The sequence below is a fragment of the Narcine bancroftii genome, chromosome 1 (assembly GCF_036971445.1).
Source record: "Narcine bancroftii isolate sNarBan1 chromosome 1, sNarBan1.hap1, whole genome shotgun sequence".
Lineage (NCBI taxonomy): Eukaryota > Metazoa > Chordata > Chondrichthyes > Torpediniformes > Narcinidae > Narcine > Narcine bancroftii.
Genome location: NC_091469.1, coordinates 126,345,468 through 126,367,378, shown reverse-complemented (window position 1 = coordinate 126,367,378; position 21,911 = coordinate 126,345,468). Strand labels below are relative to the sequence as shown.

At 37.0% G+C, this 21,911-nt stretch overlaps 1 protein-coding gene and 1 long non-coding RNA gene across 3 annotated transcripts in view; one reads left to right on the top strand and one right to left on the bottom strand.

The window, feature by feature from the left end:
• Window positions 1–9,061: 9,061 nt before the first annotated feature.
• Window positions 9,062–21,911, bottom strand: part of thbs4a (thrombospondin 4a) — a 156,146-nt gene continuing 143,296 nt past the window's right edge. For both annotated transcript variants that reach the window (XM_069938527.1, XM_069938525.1), the window contains exons 21-22: window positions 18,202–18,341; window positions 9,062–9,299 (exon numbers count right to left, since the gene is read on the bottom strand). In XM_069938527.1, coding sequence (XP_069794628.1) covers window positions 9,253–9,299; window positions 18,202–18,341 — 187 coding nt within the window. In that variant the 3' untranslated portion in view covers window positions 9,062–9,252. The remainder of the gene's footprint in view (window positions 9,300–18,201; window positions 18,342–21,911) is intronic.
• LOC138763793 (uncharacterized) overlaps window positions 13,094–21,911 on the top strand; it is a 39,271-nt gene continuing 30,453 nt past the window's right edge. Inside the window, exon 1 of the long non-coding RNA XR_011357817.1 lies at window positions 13,094–13,396. This is a non-coding gene — a long non-coding RNA (uncharacterized lncRNA). The remainder of the gene's footprint in view (window positions 13,397–21,911) is intronic.

Here is a 21,911-nt window from a genome sequence, read left to right as displayed (position 1 = left end):
ATGGGCTGAAATGGTCTGTTACCATGCTGTATTTCTAAAATTAAATGATCCCAAAATTAGTGGTATCATAGACAGTGAACAAGGTTATCTACAATTTCAACATAATGTAGATCGACTGGATAAGTTGGTTGAGGAATAACAGATATAGCATTTAACTCTGACAAGTGTGAGGTGTTGCATTTTTGAGGTCAAACCAGGGCAAGACAAAGTAAAGGGCAGGGGTCTTGAGAGTGTTGAGCAGAGAGACAGGAATGTTGGCACATAGTTCTGTGAAGATGGTAATGCAGATAGATAAGGTGATAAAGGGTGTTGACGTACTTGTGTTCAATCTTGCATTGATTTCACAAGCTCGTGTTACAAGCATACAAGTTGTATGAAAGATTTAAAGGGTACCTGAGACATTGTTATGCAAGTAGAAAGCCATTTGGCCCATTGAGTCCACTCCACCATTCCTTCATGAGCTGAAGGATGGCACAACAACGACTGCTCACACTTCCAGAGAAGACTGAAGTGGGCAAGGCAACTGGCCACCATTCTGTCACCCTTCTATAGGAGTTCTATTGAGAGAGTCCTGGGTGGCTGCAACACAGTCTCAGATGCAGAGAAGTGGATCAGAGGTGAATCAACAGGACCATAGGAGAGGCAGAGAGGATCACTGGAGTCTCCCTTCTCCCCTCTCCCTCACCCCCCCCCCCCATTGGACGCAATCTACTGGGATCATTTTCTGAAGAGGGAATGCAAAATTATTGAGAACCCCTTCCATCCAGCCCACAACATCTTTCAGCTGCTCCCATCAGGAAAGAAATACAGGAGTATCAGAGCTAGCACCATCATGTTGAGAAGAAACTCCTTCCCATGGGCAGTGAGAATGTTGAATGAACAAAGCAACTACTCATAATAATAATCCGAGACTCTCGTATTCATGAGACAATATTTATTTATTTGTATAGATGAAATACTTGACCTGCATATGTATTGCTTGTCTGTATGTGTGTTATTTCTGGTTGTGTGTCTGCATGTTTTCCACCAGGTTATACAGTTAGATGACAATAAATTTGACTAAACAGTGGTATGAATGTTAGAGATGGTCTGCTCACAGAAGGACTTCTCACCGTGTCAGGTATTTTGTGGCAAATAAGCATAACCTAATTATAAACAATTTTTAGACACCTTCATAAACTTGCAGAATTTTGGCTTTTCAGCCCAGTAAAAATCTGAATCTTTAAAAAAACTATGCCTATTGTTATTGTTGTAAATGTTAGCAGCATCTGTGGCAGCCCATTGGACAAGCCTGAACGTGGTACAGCCCAGCTTACACTGACGATCGACATACTGGTCACAATTCTTCACTTTATTTTCAACTGACAGCTTGTGACAAGAAAAAAAAATCACTCCAAAGCCGTTTATCCACTGTGCTACTTAATGTGTTATGTTTTGTAATATTTAAAAATAATTAGATAAAAGTTTATATTCACTATTTGGGATATTGATAATACAGTCATTATAATATAGTTACTCCATCATATTTTTTAAACTTTTTGTTCAAAAAACAAATAATATATGACATATACAGCAATTAAACATGAACATGAACATTTTTTTATATATATAAAAAAAGAGAAAAAAAAGAAAAGAAAAGATTCCCCCACTTCAGCCAACTCTCCTAAGGAGAGCCATAAAAATTAAAAAAGTTAAATATACATATTAAAATCTAATCAATATAAATTGAAATGTAAATATTCTGAGTATTACAGCCACTTATTAATGAAAAATTATAATTATCATGTGAAACCTATGTAATTTTTCCCATTATTAAACAATATTTCATCTCATTATGCCATCTATTAATATCAATCATATTTGTATCTTTCCACGTACTAGCAATACATTTTTTCACTACAGATAAAGCTAAATATACAAAAGCAAGCTGAAACTTATCTAATCCCAAGCCTTTCAGAGGTTGCAAACTACCCAATAAAAATACTGTTGGGTCTAAAACTATATTAATCTTATACAGATATTCTAAAAACAATTGAACTTTCTTCCAAAAAGATTGTATCTGAATACATAACCAAACAGCATGAAAAAATGTTCCAACCGTACTACCACATCTAAAACACAAATCTGATTCATTAAAACCATATTTTTTAAATTTTTCAGATGTCAAATATAATTGATGTAAAAAAATTGTAATTAATCATTGCATAATGTGCATTTATCAATCTAGTTACACTATCATAACAAATATCTAACCAATCCTCTTCAGAAAAAATAAAACCAATATCTGCTTCCCATTTAATTTTAGATCTATCCCAACCCTTTTTATCCATACCATCCTGTAATATTTGATACATAAATGAAATATAACCCTTCTCTGGTACCTTCATAAGAGAAGTCTCAAATTTAGTCATTTTAGGTAAAATCATATCTCTACCAAACATACATTTTACCAAAGATCGAATTTGATAATAAATGAAGAACTCTTATCAATACCAAAATCTTCCCTCATCTGATTAAAAGATAAAAACTTACCCTCTTTAAAACCATCTCCCAAATTTTTCACACCTTTAAATCTCCAATGCAATAAACTTTGATTATGTATTGAAAAAGAAATAAGTTGATTATTATACCATGGAGTCAAAGCCAATAATTTACTCCTAGAACCTATCATTTTATTTTTCTTTATCCATAACTTCATTAAATGTTTTAGTATAAGCACATTATATTGTTGTAACAAATTCATATTCCATCTAAACAAAAATTGATGCATTTCAAATTCAGAAATACTTGCCATCTCAATTTTAGCCCAACTAGGAGGCCATACCAAAACCATCAATGAACTAATAAATTTAAGTTGGGCTGCCTCATAATAATTTTGGAAATGTGGTAAATGTAATCCCCCTAACTCATAATTTATTCAAAGCTACTCTCGAAAATTTACCCCTCCATAAAAACTCCCTAACCATTTTATTTAAATCTCAAAAAAAAATTATCAAGTAAATACGGAATAGGTTGAAGTAAATATTGTATACACGGAAAGATATTCATCTTAATTCTATTTATCCTTTCCATTAAATTAATAGGTAAATCTTTCCATTTAATCAAATCAGTTTTAATCTTTTTCATTAATGGAGCATAACTTAATTTATATAAAGATTGATAATTAACATTCAAAATTATATCCAGATATTTAATTCGATCAGTCCACTTCAAATTAATAATATTCTTATAAACTGAATAATCTCCTTCACCTACCGGTAATATTTCACTTTTTTCGCAATTAACTTTATATCCAGAAAGATATCCATATTGTATTAAACATTCCTTCAAATGCAAAAGTGACTGAGCTGGATTTGTTAAATACACCAACACGTCATCAACAAATAAATTAATTTTATATTCCTCATCTAAAACTTTCATACCTTGTATCTGTGTATTTTGTCTTATCAACTGTGCTAAAGGTTCAATCACTAACACAAACAAAGCTGATGATGAAGGATAACCTTGACTATTTGATTGAGTTAACTTAAAAGATTCTGAAATCAAACCATTCATCAATACTCTAGCTACCGGTTTACTATATAGAGCCCTAATCCAACCAATAAAAGAAGGACCAAACTTAAATTTCTCCAAAACTTTAAACAAAAAATTCCATTCAACTCTATCAAATGCTTTTTTTGCATCTAAGGATATCACCATCGGATGATCTAAAGATTGTCGAAATCTATTAAACTAATCACTCGCAAAATATTATCGAAAGCATATCTATTTTTTTTAAACCTGTTTGATCAATATGAATCAACTTTGGTAAAAATTTAGCCAATCTATTCGCTAATACTTTAGCTATTATTTTATAATCTACATTTAACAATGAAATTGGTCTATATAAAGATACCTTCAAAGGAACTCTTTTTTTAGGAATTACTGTAATTAAAGCACTAGAACAAGACTCGGGTAAACTTGATGTACTACATCCCCAAACACTGTAGATAAATCATCATAAAAAATTTTATAAAATTCAACCGAAAATCCATCATCACCAGGCGATTTACCATTTGGCATTTCCAGCATAGCCATTTTAATTTCTGAATCAGTAAATGGTTCTTCTAACTCCTGTATATCTCCATCCTTTAATATTGGTAAATTCAACTATGATTAAAAAAAATCAATCGATCCAGTTTCCTGTTTTCCTTCTGATTTTATTCTGTTTTAATAAAATTCATCATTAATCTCACGAGGTTTATAAGTAAGAGAATCCATCTAACGGCATTAATAGTCCTCGATATCTGTTCTTTCTTTAATTCCCACACCAATACCTTGTGTGCTTTCTCTCCCCATTCGTAATACCGTTGTTTAGTCCTAGTAATCACACATTCAAATTGATAAGATTGCAAGGTATCATATTTCAATTTCAATATTTTATAAGTATAACTAATTATTTGTCCTCTCAAATAGGCTTTCATAGCATCCCATAATACAAACTTACTTTGAACAGATTTAGAATTTTATTTCAAAAAAAATTAATTTGTTTTATCAAAAAATAAATAAATTCTGTATTTTTTAACAACATTGTATTAAATCTCCAACGATAAGCTATTTGAATTTTCTCAGAAGTTTTGTATGTAAAATATAACAGAAAATGATCTGAAATCACCCTACTTTTATATTCCGCTTGTTGTATTTTCCCTTGTAAATGTGCCAATACTAAAAAGAAGTCAATCCTTGAAAACTATTAATGTCTAGATGAATAAAAGGAAAAATCTTTCTCTGACGGATTAAGACGTCTCCAAATATCTACTAAATAAGATCTTTCATCAACACTTGGACCTGGATTGCCATCTTGGATTTCTTAACTTTCTTCGGAGATATATCTAATAAAGGTTCCAAAACACAATTAAAATCACCACCAACTAAAATATTATCATTAGCCTGACCCAAACATAAAAATGCATCTGAAAGAAATACTTCATTATCTGCATTTGGAGCATAAATGTTAAGTAAAGTCCAAAATTCACTAGAAATCTTACAATTCAATTTAAGAATACACCCTGCCTTTTCCTCCATTGATTGTAATTCAAAAGATAAATTTTTATGTATCAAAATTGCTACACCTTTATGTCTAGAATTAAATGAAGAAAAATATACATGCCCAACCCAATCCCTTTCTAATTTCACACTTTCCTTCACATTCAAATGTGTTTCTTGTAATAAGGCAATATCAATTTTCATTTTCTTAATATACGCCAAAACTCACTTATGTTTAATCGGACTATTTAATCCTCGAACATTAAAAGCAGCAAACCTCAATTTTGACATATCTACTATTATTACTAAATACCAATAATATCTTTATATAAAAACTCAAATCAACGTATATAGGCCCTCCAATTAAAAAAAATCACAAATTAAAAACTAAGAAAATTCCCCCCCACAAAAAAAAACTACCAAATGGTAGTAATCCCCTCACAAAAATTGGGTGTGGATCACCCACCAGTGGCTGATAACTAGTAAAGAACTTAGTGCAAATTTCCCCCTCCCCAGCCAAACAATCAGTAACATCCAAGTATCATAATAACAAAAGAAAAAATAAATAAGAAAATTCTTCTTTTCATCCAAAAGACTCCAATCTCAAAGATCCCATTTCAGAAGGAGGTAGACTCTTACCATTCCCATTTTTCCCATTTCTGCCATTTCTTCCATTTCCAGAACTACAAAATTTTTCTTCAGGAGATAATGGTGGACTACATCTTTGTTCTCTTATATGTGGCAATGTGTCAGCAAAAATCATTGCTTCACAATCAGTTTCAAAAAACCGAAATTGATAATCTCCGTAAAACACCTTCAACACTTCAGGGTAACGAAAAGTAGACTTATAACCTTTACGCCACAAGGCTTCTTTAACTGGATTAAATCGACATCGACGTTGAATGACATCTTGACTCAGATCAGGATTAAAAAAAGACTACTATTCTGAATCAATAATGGGGTTTGTCGTTGTCTTGCATTTTGTACTGCAAGTTGAAGTATTGCTTCTCTATCCAAATAACTCAGACATCGAATTATTGCCAGTCTCGGGGGTTGACCAGTTGAGGGTATTCTTCTTAAAGCTCTATGGGCTCTTTCCAGTGCCAATACCCCAGAGAAAAATTCTTGCCCTAATATTTGTGGAATGCAGTCTTTAAAGAAACGAAGAGGGTCTTGTCCTTCTATACCTTCTGGCAAACCAACAATTTTCACATTATCCCTTCTGGTTTGATTTTCCAAATAATCTATTTTTCTTTCTAGCTCCTTCTCATGATCTCCTAATTCTATGACTGATTTTTCCACCTTCTGTGTTAGAAGTCAGTTGTTGTTTACAGTCCAAAAAAGCAGTCTGAAATTTTTTAAATTCTTCATAAGATGCATCCACACGTATCTTAACCATATTTAATTCTGAACTTATACCAGCGTTCATTTGAACCATCTCATTCATTAGAGATGTCAACATAGGTTGAATAACTGCATTCAATTGCATACATTGTGAATCAGTAAATCTCAGCTCTGCTTTCTCTGTCATGGTGGCAGAACAAGGTAACTGCAGCTCCTGCTGCAATTCAACAGAAGGCATTTTAAAAGTTTTACTGCGGGTCTGGACTCCCAGCGATGGCATCCCGACTTCTTCAGGGAGTCGCCGCTGGTCTCCCCCTGCATCTTGTTGTTTTCTCATCCATTCGCGAAGAAAAATGATTTCTTCAGATTGTAATGCTGCCTGATGCATTTCCTTTTCAGCCTCCACAGGCTATCTTTGGAATTTAGGCAATGAAGAAATTGAGCCTGGGGCTGTTTCAAGTAGTCTAGGCCCCAGATCTTCAGCACTTCGAAAATGTATCTTCTTTTGAACTTGAGATTTAGTCTTTTTACCATTAGTGGCCATAATAATTCCTTAATACTTTAAACTAAAATAAAAAAAGTTTAAACTTGGAAACAAAGGGGTTAAAAAATGGGTATTTAAAAGTCTGGCCAGGGAGGTCGAGATTGCACATCTAGACTCTATGCCATCTTGCCACGCCCCCCAACTTTTCATATTTGAAGTATTCATTCTCAGGATATTAACAGTAATGCACAGCCCACATTTAATGCTGTTCTGAGACCCTTGAAAGAAAGGGGCCTTCTCCTGGAGCAGTATGATTCAGGGTCCTGAGCTATAGGAAGAGGTTGAGCAGGAGGATGAGGGGTGATCTCATAGAAGTGTACAAAATCATGAGGAATAAATTGGGTTAATGCAAAGCTTTTTGCCCAGAGTAGACAAATTGAAAACCAGAGGACATAGTGAAGGGTGGAGAGAGAAGTTTAACTTTTCTTTTACACAGAGGGTAGTGGGTGTATGGAATGGGATACCAGAGGATGTTGTTGAGGAAGGTACTACTGCAAAGTTAAAGAAATTTTAGACGAATACATAGATATGGGCCAAATGCAGGCAGGTGGGACTAGTGTGGATGGGACATTTTGGCCAGTGTGGGCAAGTTGGAATGAAAATCTGTTTCCACGCTGCATAACTCGATTAAAATATGAATGGCTTGCTTGGAGGGTATTAAGGGTTTAACCATGTCATTGTTCACAAAAACTACAATTTTAGCAAAGCTGAAAACGATGAGAAGTTTAATCCCTCAAAGAACATCAAGGAATAGTGTCTATAAATGGGTTTGAATCTGGCGTTGCCTATAAGGAGTTTTTACATTCTCCACGTGACTGCATGGGGGTGCTCCGGTTACCTCCCACTCTCCAAAAACGTACGAGGTTTGTAGGTTAATTAGTGTATTTGGATGGCGTGGCCTGTGGGCCAGAAAGGCTTGTTATTGTGCTGTATCTCAAAATTAAAATTAAATCAAAGAGAGCATGATCTTAGTCAATCTATCAAATCATGTCCTCATTTATTGATGACAATGGTTGAGATAAAAAAAATTGGACAGTGCCAGCTTTTGACATCAATCTGAGAGGTTAGAAATGTAATGGATCTTTCAATTATTCTGGGGAGGCTGCTAACAGGATTATATTTAAGGGCAGTTGCCCTGCCATCAGCAGATCTTTGATAGACTCAGTGTGGGAATAATCATCGTCTGTTCTCAAGCACCTTAATGTTTTTTTTCCCCTCTCTGCTCGAGTCTTGAAATTCTCAGTTCAATCCTACTGATGTCTGGCAAAGGCTAGAAAATGAATGGGATGTAGGATTGAAATGCCATATATGGTATATATACATTTAAAATTTCAGGTGATGGTTTTGGTTTCTTCTGTCAGCAGTCTAATACATAGCAGAGCTGTTTACAAATACAATACAACTTCAATTATCCAAAATCAGACCACATCATCTGAAATCCTCATTTATCTGAAGTGGCCTGATGAGGTGCTGGAGCAGTGGATGTGAAGCTGGAGCAGCCCCTGCGGAACGAGCCCACGGTGAGTCAGAAGCACGCCAACTCGCCAATGAGTTTTCCAACAGCCTGGGAAGCCTCCCCGGGTATTGGCGGCAGCAGTGGGGACACGTTGGGGATTGGCGGCAGCGGTGGGATGGTCTCAGTGGTCAGTGGTGGTGTTGGGGACGTGGCAGGGATCGGTGGAGGCCAGCATTTTTTTGTTTTGGTGAGAATTAAACATTATTTTAATGCTTAAAAGCCTTCTTTTGTTGCCGTTTAAACAGTGATACATTTAATTTGCTGTTGCTAGTGGACTGTTTTTTTTAAAAATGACTAGTTATCTGAAAAATGTAGTCATCCGAAATAGGTCCGGTCCTGACCATTTCAAATAATTGGAGTTGTACGGTATACAAGTGTAGGAAGAATGACGATGAATGCTGCATTGTTCGTGTTACCCATATCTGATTACCAATTTAAAAAGGAAAGGCATTATATGCAGTCAGAAAGTTTGTAAGAAAAATTACTTTGATTCATCATCATAAATAATAAATAACAGTGCCATTAATAGTTGATTAAATTACAGTATTTTAAAATTTTCAAGTTAACACAAATTTTCTGTTATTTGTGTTAAACTAAAGCAAAACATCAAAAATAGGATTAAACATGGCTTCTTAAAATGATTTATTGTAATTTGTAATAAGTATTCAATTTGGCTGTCGAGAGACAGTCCATCTCTATGACATAAACGTTTGTTAACATTTCTTCATAATGCACTTCGATTTTCACAGCTGTTTTTTTTTCACTTGGATATTCAGAACCAGCTCCACATAGACTTTTCTTTGAGTCTTTTGTAAGTAAATGGCTATACCTGCTGAGTTCCGAACTCCTGGAAATCTTCCGGAACTGTATCTGAAAAGGAAGTAACACAAATGATCAAAGAACAAGTTTTAGAAATTAACATTTCCTTATTCTCTATGATGGAGAAGGAGGCGATTCAGCCACTAAGCCAGCTCGCAGTAATCCCATTCTCCCACCAAATTTATCATTCTATCCTCTACCATTCTATTCTCATCAATTTTCCCTGATACCAACACAAAATGTTCAATTACCTTTGAAAACACTATGTCTTCTGCACAAAACCATACTGATTCATCCGAATCAATAGTTGGCTTTCTGAAAGATTTCAGTGTAGAATTTATGGCAAGGTAAATTAGTGAGGTAATGAGTTCATTGCAAAATAACAAATGACCAGAAGATGGATTTCCTGTAGAATTTTATAAGAAATTGAAATCTTTTAATACCTCCATTTATGGAGGTGTTAAATTATACAATGAAGGTACATTCTCTGACAGAATCCTTTTTTATTCTGTAATTCTGAAAAAAGATAGAGATCTGATGAAAAGAGCATCTTATAGACCAATTTCATTATTAAGTGTTGATTATAAAATATTAGCAAATAGATAGGCAATGTATTTACCAAAATTAATACAATCAGATTTGACAAAATTATTTAAATTAAAATTAAAGAGCATTTGTAAAAAATGGAATATGTAACCAATTACTTTGATGGGGAGAGTAAATTGAGTTAAGATTAATGTTTTTCATCAAATATATTTATTTCAATTGATTTCAATTCCTCAAAATTTTGTTAAAGGAATTAAATGTTTGTGTTAGAAAATGTTTAGGGAAAGGGAAAATGGCTAGGATTTCTTTGGAGAAATTGATGTGGAAATATGATTTGGGAGGTTTACAGCTCCCCAACCTTATGAATTATTATAAAGCAGCCCAGTTGATGTTCATTAGTATAATGTACAAGTTAAATAATGTTCCATCATGGATAAATTATAGAACAAATTCATAACATTTTATTCATAAATAGAATGCAAGATTGTTAATAGCAAATAGAGAAACCCCCATTCTGAAACATTTAATTGAACTTTGGAATAAAGTTTATAAAGAGATTGGAGGATGAGGTTTAATGTCTGGAAGAACACCTTTATTTCAAAATAGACTTATTCCATTTTCTATAGAAAATTTAAAAAAAATTAAATTAGCAAAATTGTGGTATTAAGAAAATTAAAGATTGTTTTGAAGCCAGAAAATGTATCACTTTTAGTAGAATGAAGGAAAAGTTTAAGATATTGGAAAATACAAAATGTTGTTATTATCAAATTAAGAGGTTTTTTAATGAAATATTTGGTCAAGATTTAGTATTACCAGTGGAGACAGAAGTAGAATAATTATTAAGTAATAGGGATGTAAATAAATTTATTTCAGAGATGTATAAATTATTACAAAAGAGGGCTCAATAAAGTTCATAAATTAAGACATAAATGGAAGGCAGACTTAAATAAGCAAATAGATGAATGTAGATGGATTCAGATATGTAGAGGAAATATTGAAAATTGCAATAAATGTGAGATCAGTTAGTTCAATATAATTTTATTCATCAGTTATATTTAACATAATAGGAACTATACTTATTCAGATTTATGTTGTAGATGTGGGCAAGAAGTTGGTACTTTTTTGCATTCAATGTGTCAGTGTTCCACATTTAAACCTTTTTTGGCTTGAAATGGAGAATTTATTGGAACTAATAACTGGAGTAAAATTCCCACAGGATGCAATGTTATTTTTACTGGGAGTTGATTGAAAGTTGAATATATATCAAGTAGAATTTGTTCAAAATGCTTTGACAATAGCTAGAAAATGTATTGCTATAACTTGAAGTCTGATATTGATTTGGGAATGGATAGATGGCATGCAGAAGTTCGGAGTTATATTCCACTTGAGAAAATTACTTATAAGAGATAAATATCATACATGGCATATGGAGCCCATATTTAGAAAATGTTGGCATTAAAATTTAAATGAATCTCAAACATTCCCTTTCTCTTATAGATCTCTCTATATATTTAAAGATATTGGAAAGTGAAGTGCTCCTGTTGTGGTTTTCTTGTCCCTCTTTTTAATTTTTTTAAATTTTTTAGTTTGAAGGGGGTGGGGGGATTAATAGGAGGGTTTTAAAAAATTTATTTATTCTCTTTTATCCTTTTTATAAAATATTTTATAAAAATAAAATATCCACATATTTGGATTAAGTTGAAATATTGTGATATAAGTGGTTTTATTTTAAATAAAGCATTAAAAATAAAAGAAGGAAATTAGAAAGGCTAAACAAAATTAGTTGGCTGTCCAACTGAACACAAACTCTGAGTCTCAGAGTCTTCTCCAACTTCCTTACCGCTGATATGCGGATCACTGGCCTGCATCTTCCAGATTTATAAGAACAAAGGGTCAACATGAGCTATCTTCCAGTGTTCCTGTGTCTAATGAAGATGTCAAAATCTTCAGAGACCCAGCTACCTCCTCCTTGCTTCTATTAGTATACTGAGGTAGATTCCATCAGGCTCTGGAAATTTATCCACCTTCATACACACCAGTGTTTTGAGTACTTCCTCTTTCCTGATGCAGATTTAATCCCGACCTCTTCCCTTAACTCTCCAGCCTCCATGTCCTTCTCCCTGGTGAATTGTATTCTGTAATCTTTGTTTTTAGTATAGTGTTTAAAGTCAAAAATTTGATCCTATTTAATTTATTGGAATACCAAAAGATATTGCTTGACCATCATGTGGTATTGAGCCTTCAATTAAGACCTTAACTTTTACTCTCTCGATATCTGTTCTATGTTTACTTGATTACCAAAGAGAAGATCTGCATAAGTGACCTGAATGGGTTTAAACTGAAGCAACCTGTATTTTCACAAATCAGCTGGCGCCATGTTGCACCTTTTCCGAGGGGAGGATGAGAGGTGATTGAGAGAGGGAGGAGTCAAAGGGTGGTCAACATTTATACCTTGGTCTGCTGCTTTGGAGATAGCTAGTCATTAGCTATCTTGAGTCCTTTAACCAAATTCCAAGAGGAATCTCTGCCTGTGGTTCTGTTTGAGGAGTTGTTGTTTGTGTATCTTTGGTATTTATGCTACTTCCAGATGCCTACTTTGGTGTTGAGTTGTAGAGGAAGGGGAACAGACACAGCCAGCATGTTGCATCTTTCAATAATTCCCTAGCAAGGCATTTCATTTCATTTTTTAAAAACTGACTGTTGACCAGTTAGCCAAATTTGCTCCATTATATAGTTCCCTCAGCCTTTTAGGTCTTAATTTTATTCATTAGCACTACATGGATGTTACTAGCAGGGCCCACAAGTGTTGTCAACATTGTTCATCTTCATTTCCTCAGTTCCCACTAAACTGCATTGGGAATCAATCACTTGTGATAGAACTGGTCATGTGTATGGATCTGTTTAGATGAGGATGATAGATTTCCTTCCTTGAAGAATATTATTGAAGCAAATGGATTTTTATTGCACTTCACGGGAAATGCTACTGAAACCAGCTTCTTATTCCAGATTTATTTAATTAATTCAACTTCCATGACTGTTGCATGGAATTTAAAATTTTTCTTCAGTTTAGTAGTCTAGTAACTTGACTGATATTTCATTGGACCTGGTGGCTTCATTTCTAAAGCATGAGGTACTGACAAGAATGCATCAAATAGGCAATGTTTACTCTTGAAATGCTAGAGAAAGTACTGCCATGCAGTTGGGTAGAACAGTAATCTTCCTAACCTTTATTCTTCAGGTAGGGCTCATTGTACCCCTTGTGTTAGGCAGAAATTTCAAAACAACAGAGGGACAAGAACTCTGCAATTTGTTGCCAATTCACTTTCCAAGCTTGCCCACTCAGACACTTCCCCTGAGGTATTAGAAAATCAGAACATTGTGAAGCCTGTGATTGTTCTGTCAAAGGTCAGTAATGTGACATTCTCTTTCCATTCCTGAGATCAGTAAAATGTATGGAAAGTTTGTCTGATTTTAAGCTAATATTCATGACACATGATTTTAACATCAGAATGGAACCTGTTGTTGTTTCAAAGCCAGGTTTGTGAAGGTTAATGTTTGAATGGGAAAGGAAGCCAGATGTTCATCCAATGATGTGTTGCAGGGTAAGAAACCAATGATCATGTTGTACTTTTCCAATACGTAATTTTCTGTGGCTAAGGAAACTTCCATCTGGATTGGTATACAAGAAAAATACTCATTGCTGACTTCTCGTACATTTAAGACTTGAATGTACAGCTTTCAATTAAATTACAGCATTGAATTTAGACTGCTATTTTGTTAACAAATTAGAAAATGTAATGAATATCACGTTATTTAAATCAGAGTTTGCTGCAGAGTATTTGAATGAAATGAAAATTTCTTTTATTACTTGAGATTAGATAGTTGTACAGCATAGAATAGGCCCTTTAGCCCTGCTCATATGGGCTTCTCCTGTTGGCCTTCATTTTGTCCATATTCTTCCATTTCCTTCCTATCCATAAATCTGACCAAATGTCTTTTGAATGTTGCAATTGTACCTGCTTATAGATTCCTCTCCCAGCTTGTTATAGATATGGACAATTTTTGACTGAAAAAGATGCCCTTTGGGTTCCTATTGTTCCAGAGTTCTGTGTTGTGTATTGAGCTATGTGTTGTGTGGTTTTATGTTAAAAAGTGACAGTTTGCCTTAGAGAGTCAAGGTGAAGGTGGACTGCTGAGAGAGTGGGAGACGGACTGGGCATGTGCAGAAAATGATCTAAAAATTTCTGGACTTGGACAATAAACAAGAAGGCCCAGAGCATGAGTCATGGTCTGGAGGACAGTTTAGAATGTTGGGATTTCAAAAAAGATAAACATTCCGAAGGCAGTCAGAAGGATCCGGACCAAGCCATTGTACCTCTCTCTGCAAGCAACACAAGACAATTTTGAATTTTGTGCTCTCTCTCTCTCACTCTCTCTCTCTCTCTCAAAGATCTTTTGGCTTCAGATTACCAAACTGAATTTTGTTTATGTTCTTTGCTTCGGTTGAGATCAAAGTTTTGTGAGTCTTGTGTGTTTTGTGTTTGCTTTGTCTTTTCCTGTGGGCCGGTTGAAAATATAACTCAGATTTTAATTACATATGTTATATTTAGGCTGTAGAATTTATTAGTTTTACTCTGTTATAGAAATTTGCATAGTAACTAGTGGGCATTGTTATAAAAGGGGGAATTTTGAATTAACGTTGGAAGGTGAATTTTTGTTAATAAATAATTGTTCATCTTTATCCCTGTGTGATATGCCTTCTTTGTGGTTGCTGGTTTGATCTTGTAGCACTATTAATTCTCTTATCTCTCACCTTAAGCCAATGAACACTAGTTCTAGAATTGCCTATTTTGGGGAAAGAACTGTGAGCATTCACTTTATCCATGGCCTTCATGATTTTACAAGCCTCTGAGGTCACTCCTCACCCTCCTTCGCTCTAATGAATAAAGACCCAGCTTGTCCAACCTCACTGTAACTCAACCCCTCCAGCCCTGTAAACATCCCAGTGAATCTCCTCTGCACACCTTTCAATTTATTGGAGAGAGTGGAGAACACCAAGTTCCTTAGAGTTCACTTAACTAGTTGCCTTTCATGGACACCCAACATCTCCTCGCTTGCCAAGAAGGCACAACAGCAATTACACTTCCTGAGGAGACTGAAGTGAACAAGGTTACCAGCCACCATTATGTCACCCAATTGAGAGGGTCTAATGAGAGCTCTATTGAGAGCGTCCTAGTTGGCTGCAGAGAAATAGATCAGAGTGAATCCAGAAGACCATAAGAGTGGGCAGAGAGGATCACCGGAGTCTCCCTACCCAACCCATCAGCATGATATACTAAGATCACTGTCTGAAGACAGGACACAAAATCAATGAGAACTCCTTCCACCCTGCATGCAGTATCTTTCCCCATTGGGGAAGAGATACAGGAGTATTAGAGCCAGCACCACCAGGCTGAGGAACAGTTTCTTCCCACAGGCAGAGAGAATGCTGAATGATCAAAGGAACTGCTCACACTAACCATCGGAGACTCTCATTTGTACAAAGCAAAATTTATTTTTTTATTTATATAAAATACTTGTCCTGCATATGTCTATTTGTGTGACATGTCTGGTTGTGTGTCTGAGTGGTTCACACCGAGGACTGGAAAACGCTGTTTTGTTAGGTTGTACTTGTATAATCAGAAGATGGTAAGTTTGACTTGACTTGATATGCTTCATATGGATCATCTTGACTTCTCAAAATACAATAGCTTAGCACGGCTGGTGCAATGCCTTTACAGAGCCAGTGATTGGGACTGGGGTTTGAATCCTGGGCTGCCTGTAAGGAGTTTGTACATTTTCTCTGTGTCTGTGTGAGTTTTCCCCAGCGGCTCTGGTTTCCTCCCATCCTTCAAAATGTACTGGGGTTGTAGGTCAATTGGGTAGCATGGACTTGTGTGCCGAAATGGCCTGTTACTGTGCTGTATGTCTAACTTTTAATTTAAAAAAATGTAATAAATGTCACCTTTTTAATGTTAATTGTAAATGTTGCAAATTTGGGGTAAAGCACAAGAAGATGTGAGCCCATCTGTACTTAAGAGATGGGAAGACAAAATAGTACTTTTGTCCTTCTAAGCAATCTGGTATTGGGAAGTTATAGGAAGTCCTCGCATGCCTAAATTAAATGGAAGATTAATTGTTAATTTCAAAAGAGAAATCTGAGAAGAACAACCCTGGTCACAGAGAAAATTTAATGGGTTTAGTGGACTGTTGGCAGTTTCCTCTTGGCTATTGTTGAATACTCCAATTCTCCTATAATTTGCATGGTCACCGATCTTTATCTTTCTCTCCATTATCTTTCTCACTACCAACATAAAATTGTAGGAAATTGGACCCTCAAAGTCTGTTCTGTTTTTAAATGAGATCCTGGTTGATTTAATTGTGACCTCAAATCCAACTAATTTTGATAATCTTTCACTTCCCTAAGATCATTTAAAGACTCTGCCCCCAACCTTTGTGGAAGAGTTATCTGAGAGAAAATATTTACTCTCATCTGTCTTCAATGATCTATTTCTCAATAAAGTCCTGGATGATCTGATCTTGACCACAAATTCACTTTCCTAGCTGATCACCGAGGTCCAAGGATCTACAGCCACAAAAACATCTAATGGTCTCACGTTCCACAACTGCCTGGGCTAGAGAATCAAAAAAAACCGGTCCCTTGGGAGAAGTTAATTCTCTTATAAGGGTAATCGCTTATTCAGAAAACACATCCTCTAGTTCTGAATTCCCCATGTGGCAATCATGTGTTTCTGTTCCTCAACTGATTGCTACAGAGCCCTTGTTCTTTCTTAAATCACCTGACTCATTACCAGGCAGCTGTATCCTGTGTGCGATCAGCAAAAATGACAGGACTTCTGTCACTATCTGCCTGCTTCCTAGCCTATATGTACTCTCTTGCAAGGATTGCTCAGATTGAACCCTCCCTACTAAAATTTGCTCTCAAGTCTAAGAGCAGTCATGACAAGGTTTCCTGGAGCTCATTAAAGTTGCCTGTTTTGTTTGGATGAGCTACATGTAGGTGACTAGACAGTTATGGTATGTTCTCCTTCTCGAACAATATTAATGACTGAGAATTTGGACTAAAACTGGCAGCTTTATTTTATCTGCCTGTTTCCAACAAATTCTTTGGCTTGGCTTCGCGGACGAAGATTTATGGAGGGGGTAAAATGTCCACGTCAGCTGCAGGCTCGTTGGTGGCTGACAAGTCCGATGCGGGACAGGCAGACACGGTTGCAGCGGTTGCAGGGGAAAATTGGTTGGTTGGGGTTGGGTGTTGGGTTTTTCTTCCTTTGCCTTTTGTTATTGGGTTTTTCCTCCTTTGCCTTTTGTTGTTGGGTTTTTCCTCCTTTGCCTTTTGTTCCTCCTTTGCCTTTTTGCCTCCAACAAATTACTGGTTACAGTAAACACAGTTTTTCAACTTACCGAGCTTTACTTGCTGCTGATGTCTTCTGACTATTAGGGCCAGTGGTTCTCAACCTTTTTCTTGCCACTCGCATATCACTTTAAGTAATCTCAATGCCATTGGGGCTCTGTGATTAGTAAGGGATTGCTTAAGGTGGTACGTGAGTGGGAAGGAAAGGTTGAGAATCACTGATCTAGATGGAATTATTACTGAAATATTTTGCATGAGAAAAATTGTCATTGGCCCACACAGACATGAGGAGAACGTACACATAACGAGTCATTTAGGTATGATTAAAATAGTGGTATTCAAACTTTTTCTTTCTACTCACATACCACCTTAAGCAATCCCTTACTAATCACAGAGCACCTATGGCACAGGGATTACTTAAAGTGGTATGTGAGTGGAAAGGAAAAAGGTTGAGAACCACTGTATTAGGCTATTAAAAGAGTGACAACTCACAGATTAGCATGAAGGAAGATTTGAACCCAATACATTGAACCCTCTAGTAAATCCATACAAGAAAATCAGAGGAGTACGCTCCTTAAATCTGCCATACCATTCACTACCATTCACTACCATTCACTACCATGCTAATCTGGCCCAGGCCTCACCTCCTCCAGACCATTTCCTCAATCTTTCTAAAATCTTATTACTTTCTCTTTAGGTTTTAGCTCCTACAACTCTCAGGGGTAGAGAATTCCAGTGAATCGCCATTCAAGAGGCTGGAATAACAAACTCTCCAAGACCCGATCCACATGTTTGGCAGTTCCTGGGTTTGTTCAGCCCCACAAAGTGGTTTATGTAATTTTTGGACCTGAGGAACTACATACTCTGAAGAATTAACCTAATCTTTCTATTTTCAGATGTTGGTGGATGGCTATGCATTTTTTTGGTTATTGGCATTAATTTCCCATTCTAATACTAGTTCTGTTGATGTAATGAAGGATAACAGTTTCTTACCATTGCAACGGTACTTGAGGTTGGACCAGATGATGTTTTCCTGAGAGAAACAGAAGACTCCCAGTCGACCTCCTCGCATGGTGGTATCTATTGTAACTCCAGAGTCAGCCACCAGATCAGACCCTTCATAAAACCTTGCTCTGAGAAAAGCAACATGAACAGTGGTGAACACAAGCCTTTATCTTTAATGGCATTTAGGCTTTGAACATAAAAAAAATATCTCAGTATTCTTCATGGATTGCAAGAAAACAGACGTTGAGAGGTGACATAAACCTTGAACCAAGAAGTGAATTTTGAGAGCATGCTCGAAAGTGAAAAATTAAACTTTGTCTAAAAACTGGAGAAAATCTTGCTTGATTTCTCATTTGAAACTGTTGTATGTGGATTGTGGAGGATTCTGTGACCTCCCTGTCTGGAACCTGGTTTGAAGCTGCATCACCTGCTGATCAAGATCGGTCTCTGCCCACTCATTAGTGCACACCTTACCATTGGCTCATTTGAATGATGCAGTGCCATTATCGGTCAGGCGCCCAGTCGGAACCATGTAAATAATAATACGTGTGAGACTTCTTTCTCTCTGCTCCTTGGTCCTGGCCTCGAACGCTGCTCTACAACAATTTCTTAACTGTGGACATCATGGGAGGAGTCGTTGTTAAGGTGTGAACTACACTTAGAGCAGGACCGTAGTATCGTTTGACAGTACTTAGCATTGAGCTGCCCCACCACCCCCCAACCAACCACTTCCTTATTGGTACAGAGAACTGGGAATGTGTGTTTAAGTCCCTGTTTTGTTAGTAACTGTATATTACTTAATGCTGAGCTGCACCCAAAGGTACAGGGATCAGGAATGTCGTCTGAAGCCCCTGTCTTGTTAATGTGTTAGTAACCATATATTACTTAACATTGAGCTGTACCCCAAGGTACAGGAATTGGGAGCATCTGTTAAAATCCCTCTCTGTGAGTGTGTACGAGTGCAGGAGAGTGTGGTAGGGTAAGCAACCACTGGTATTGAGGAACCTTGCATCCAATGTGCCTGCATACACCATTATAGTATTTAAGTCTGGTACTGTGTAGAGAATAGGTGGCATCAGTCCAACCTGGGTCCGATGTGAATGTATATATGGCTATTGATTAGTTTGAGTGATTAAGTACCATTTGACATCTTCCCCTGTTTGATTCTTGTGTGCACCTTTGATCATGACTCTTGTGTTCAGACTCGTGAACCCACCAAACCTGATACTATTCCCAACATGACACTGGGACTTTAATGTGGGTCTTGATAGCAGGGACAGAGCTCATATGTTCATAAACCCTTGCAGCACAGTAACAGTCCATTTAGTTTGACTGGTCTCCTTCGATTATTTATCCTCAACATGCATCCTCGTATCAGAATATTACCATATTCCCCTCTCCTTTATCTACTTTTTCCTTTAATGGGCTGTAGTTAGGATGATAGGATTTGTTATGGTTTATGTAAACAGGACAGAGCTACTCAATTCTTTAATTTGATGAGTAAATGCCATTGTTACCACTGTTCCATTGCTGGGTTCCAGAGGATTATAAACCTAAAGGAGTGAGGCCAGGGGCAAGCAGCTAGCCTGCTCACAGCATACAGTTTGAATCTATGATAGAGGCTTGAAATTCCAATGTTAACCTGCTCCGAAGGTTGTCTTTCAAAGCACACAGCACCAGAAGAGGTAAACATCTTCCAACTCTCCTTGCCAGTCGAAAGGAGAAATAACTTTCCCCACCACCACCTTCCCAATGCCTTACTGCTCACCAAGCTTAAGACCGTAAGTAAGGAGCAGAAATAGTTCATTCAACCCCTTGAGTCCACCCTGCTATTTAATCATGGGCTGATCCATTTCCCCACTCAACCCCAACCTTCTCCCCATAACCTTTGATATCCTGGTAATCAAGAACCTATCAATCTTTGTCTTAAATTTAAATTTATATTTAGATATACAGCAATGGTAACAGGTCCTTTTGGCCCACGAGCCCATGCCATCCAAATACACCCAGTTCACCTACATCCCCGGTATGTTTTGAGAATGTACAAACTCCTTACAGATAGCACCAGGTTCAAACCCCAGTCACTTGTGCTATAGCAGTGTTGTGCTAACCACTACACTATCCATGCTGGCCTTTGTTAACTTTGAAACAAATCTCAGCAGTTCACTGAATGTGGAGCCGGGAGGAAGAGAAATGCTCCTTGGGGCCCACATTAATACCATGGGCTGTTGAGAGCACCCCAGTCTGACATCTCAGGATCACTGTCCAATGATTGCCAGCCTCCAGATGGCCTTCCATTCCTCTCTGCAATCACCAAGCCAAGGTTTCTGCAAATGTTCCAGAAGTTATAACCCTCCACCCAACAACCCTCACCCCTAACATCTCTAGTCACTGGCTAAAGGCAGCCAGCAGTTGGGTACTTTCAGTTATGTGAAGCGCTCTACACCGCTCTCGCTCAAGATTTAACCCCTGTAGAGCGTTTTGAAAGAACCAAAGACTTGTTGATTCAAACCAAGGCTTTTATTAACTAAAAGACTGGAGCATATCACAAGTAGGTCAACCAGTCCAGAATGACCTAGTCTGACTAGGAGCAACCCTTTAAGATCTACCAGTAGGTGTGGCTACACTCTCATCCAATCACAGTCATCCTATACTACAATCTGTACAAATACACATTGGTGATAGAATCTGTACTATCACAACCCCAAGAACAGTTTCATTATTGTGTGAACTGAACATGAGAGAGAAGTAGACCCTTTGGTTTTGAGAAACACGAAAACTGAAGATGCTGAAATTTTAAGCAAACAATGAGCTGCCAGAAAAGCTCAGCGAGCCAGGCAGCATCCACAGGTGCAGAGACCCTTTGACATGGAACCATTGTTGAGACCAAAGTAGGAAGGGGAAGTTGTAGAACAAGCTGCCAGCTGAAGTAGTGAATGCAGCTCAATTTTAACATCAAAAGAAAATTGGCAGGTAAATGGATGGAAGGGGTATGAGGGCTTAGGACTAGATGCAGGTCAGTAGGACTAGGCAGAATACTAGTTCAGCACAAACTAGAAGGGCTGAAGGACCTGTTTTCTGTAGTGCAATGTTCTATGGTTCTATATCAACCACAGCAAACACCCCCCCCCCCCCCAGCCAATCTTCTTCCATCCCTTGATGTAGTTGATAGACCATGTTAAAGGCATTTTTTAATCTGTGCATTTCAGGGTCACTGAAGGTACAAAGGAGACATAGAACATAGAAATCTACAGTACAGGACTTTCAACCCACAGTGTGGTGCTGACCTAATAACCTGCTCTGCCTGGCCTTCCATGTTCTCAGTTTCGTGCACCTATCTGATAGTTTCTTAAAAGATACTATTGTACCTGCCTCCCACTCCATATCAGGCAGTGTATTCCATGCATCCACCACTCTCTCTGTGAAGAACATGTACCACATTCCCTTCCCCCTCTCCTATACTCACTCCCAGGCACCTAAAACAGTGCCCCCGGTCGGTATTAGCCATTTCAGCCCTGGGAAGAGGTCTTTGCCATCCATACAGTCAATGTCTCTCATGATGCAATGCAGATCCCGAATGTCAGGAGTACAACTTGCAAAGATGTCATCAAGGACCTTGCCCTTTTCACTCATGGTGTGTAATGTTTCAGAAGTGATTTGATATGGACAAATATAAAATTGCCTGAGAAAGGTTGATC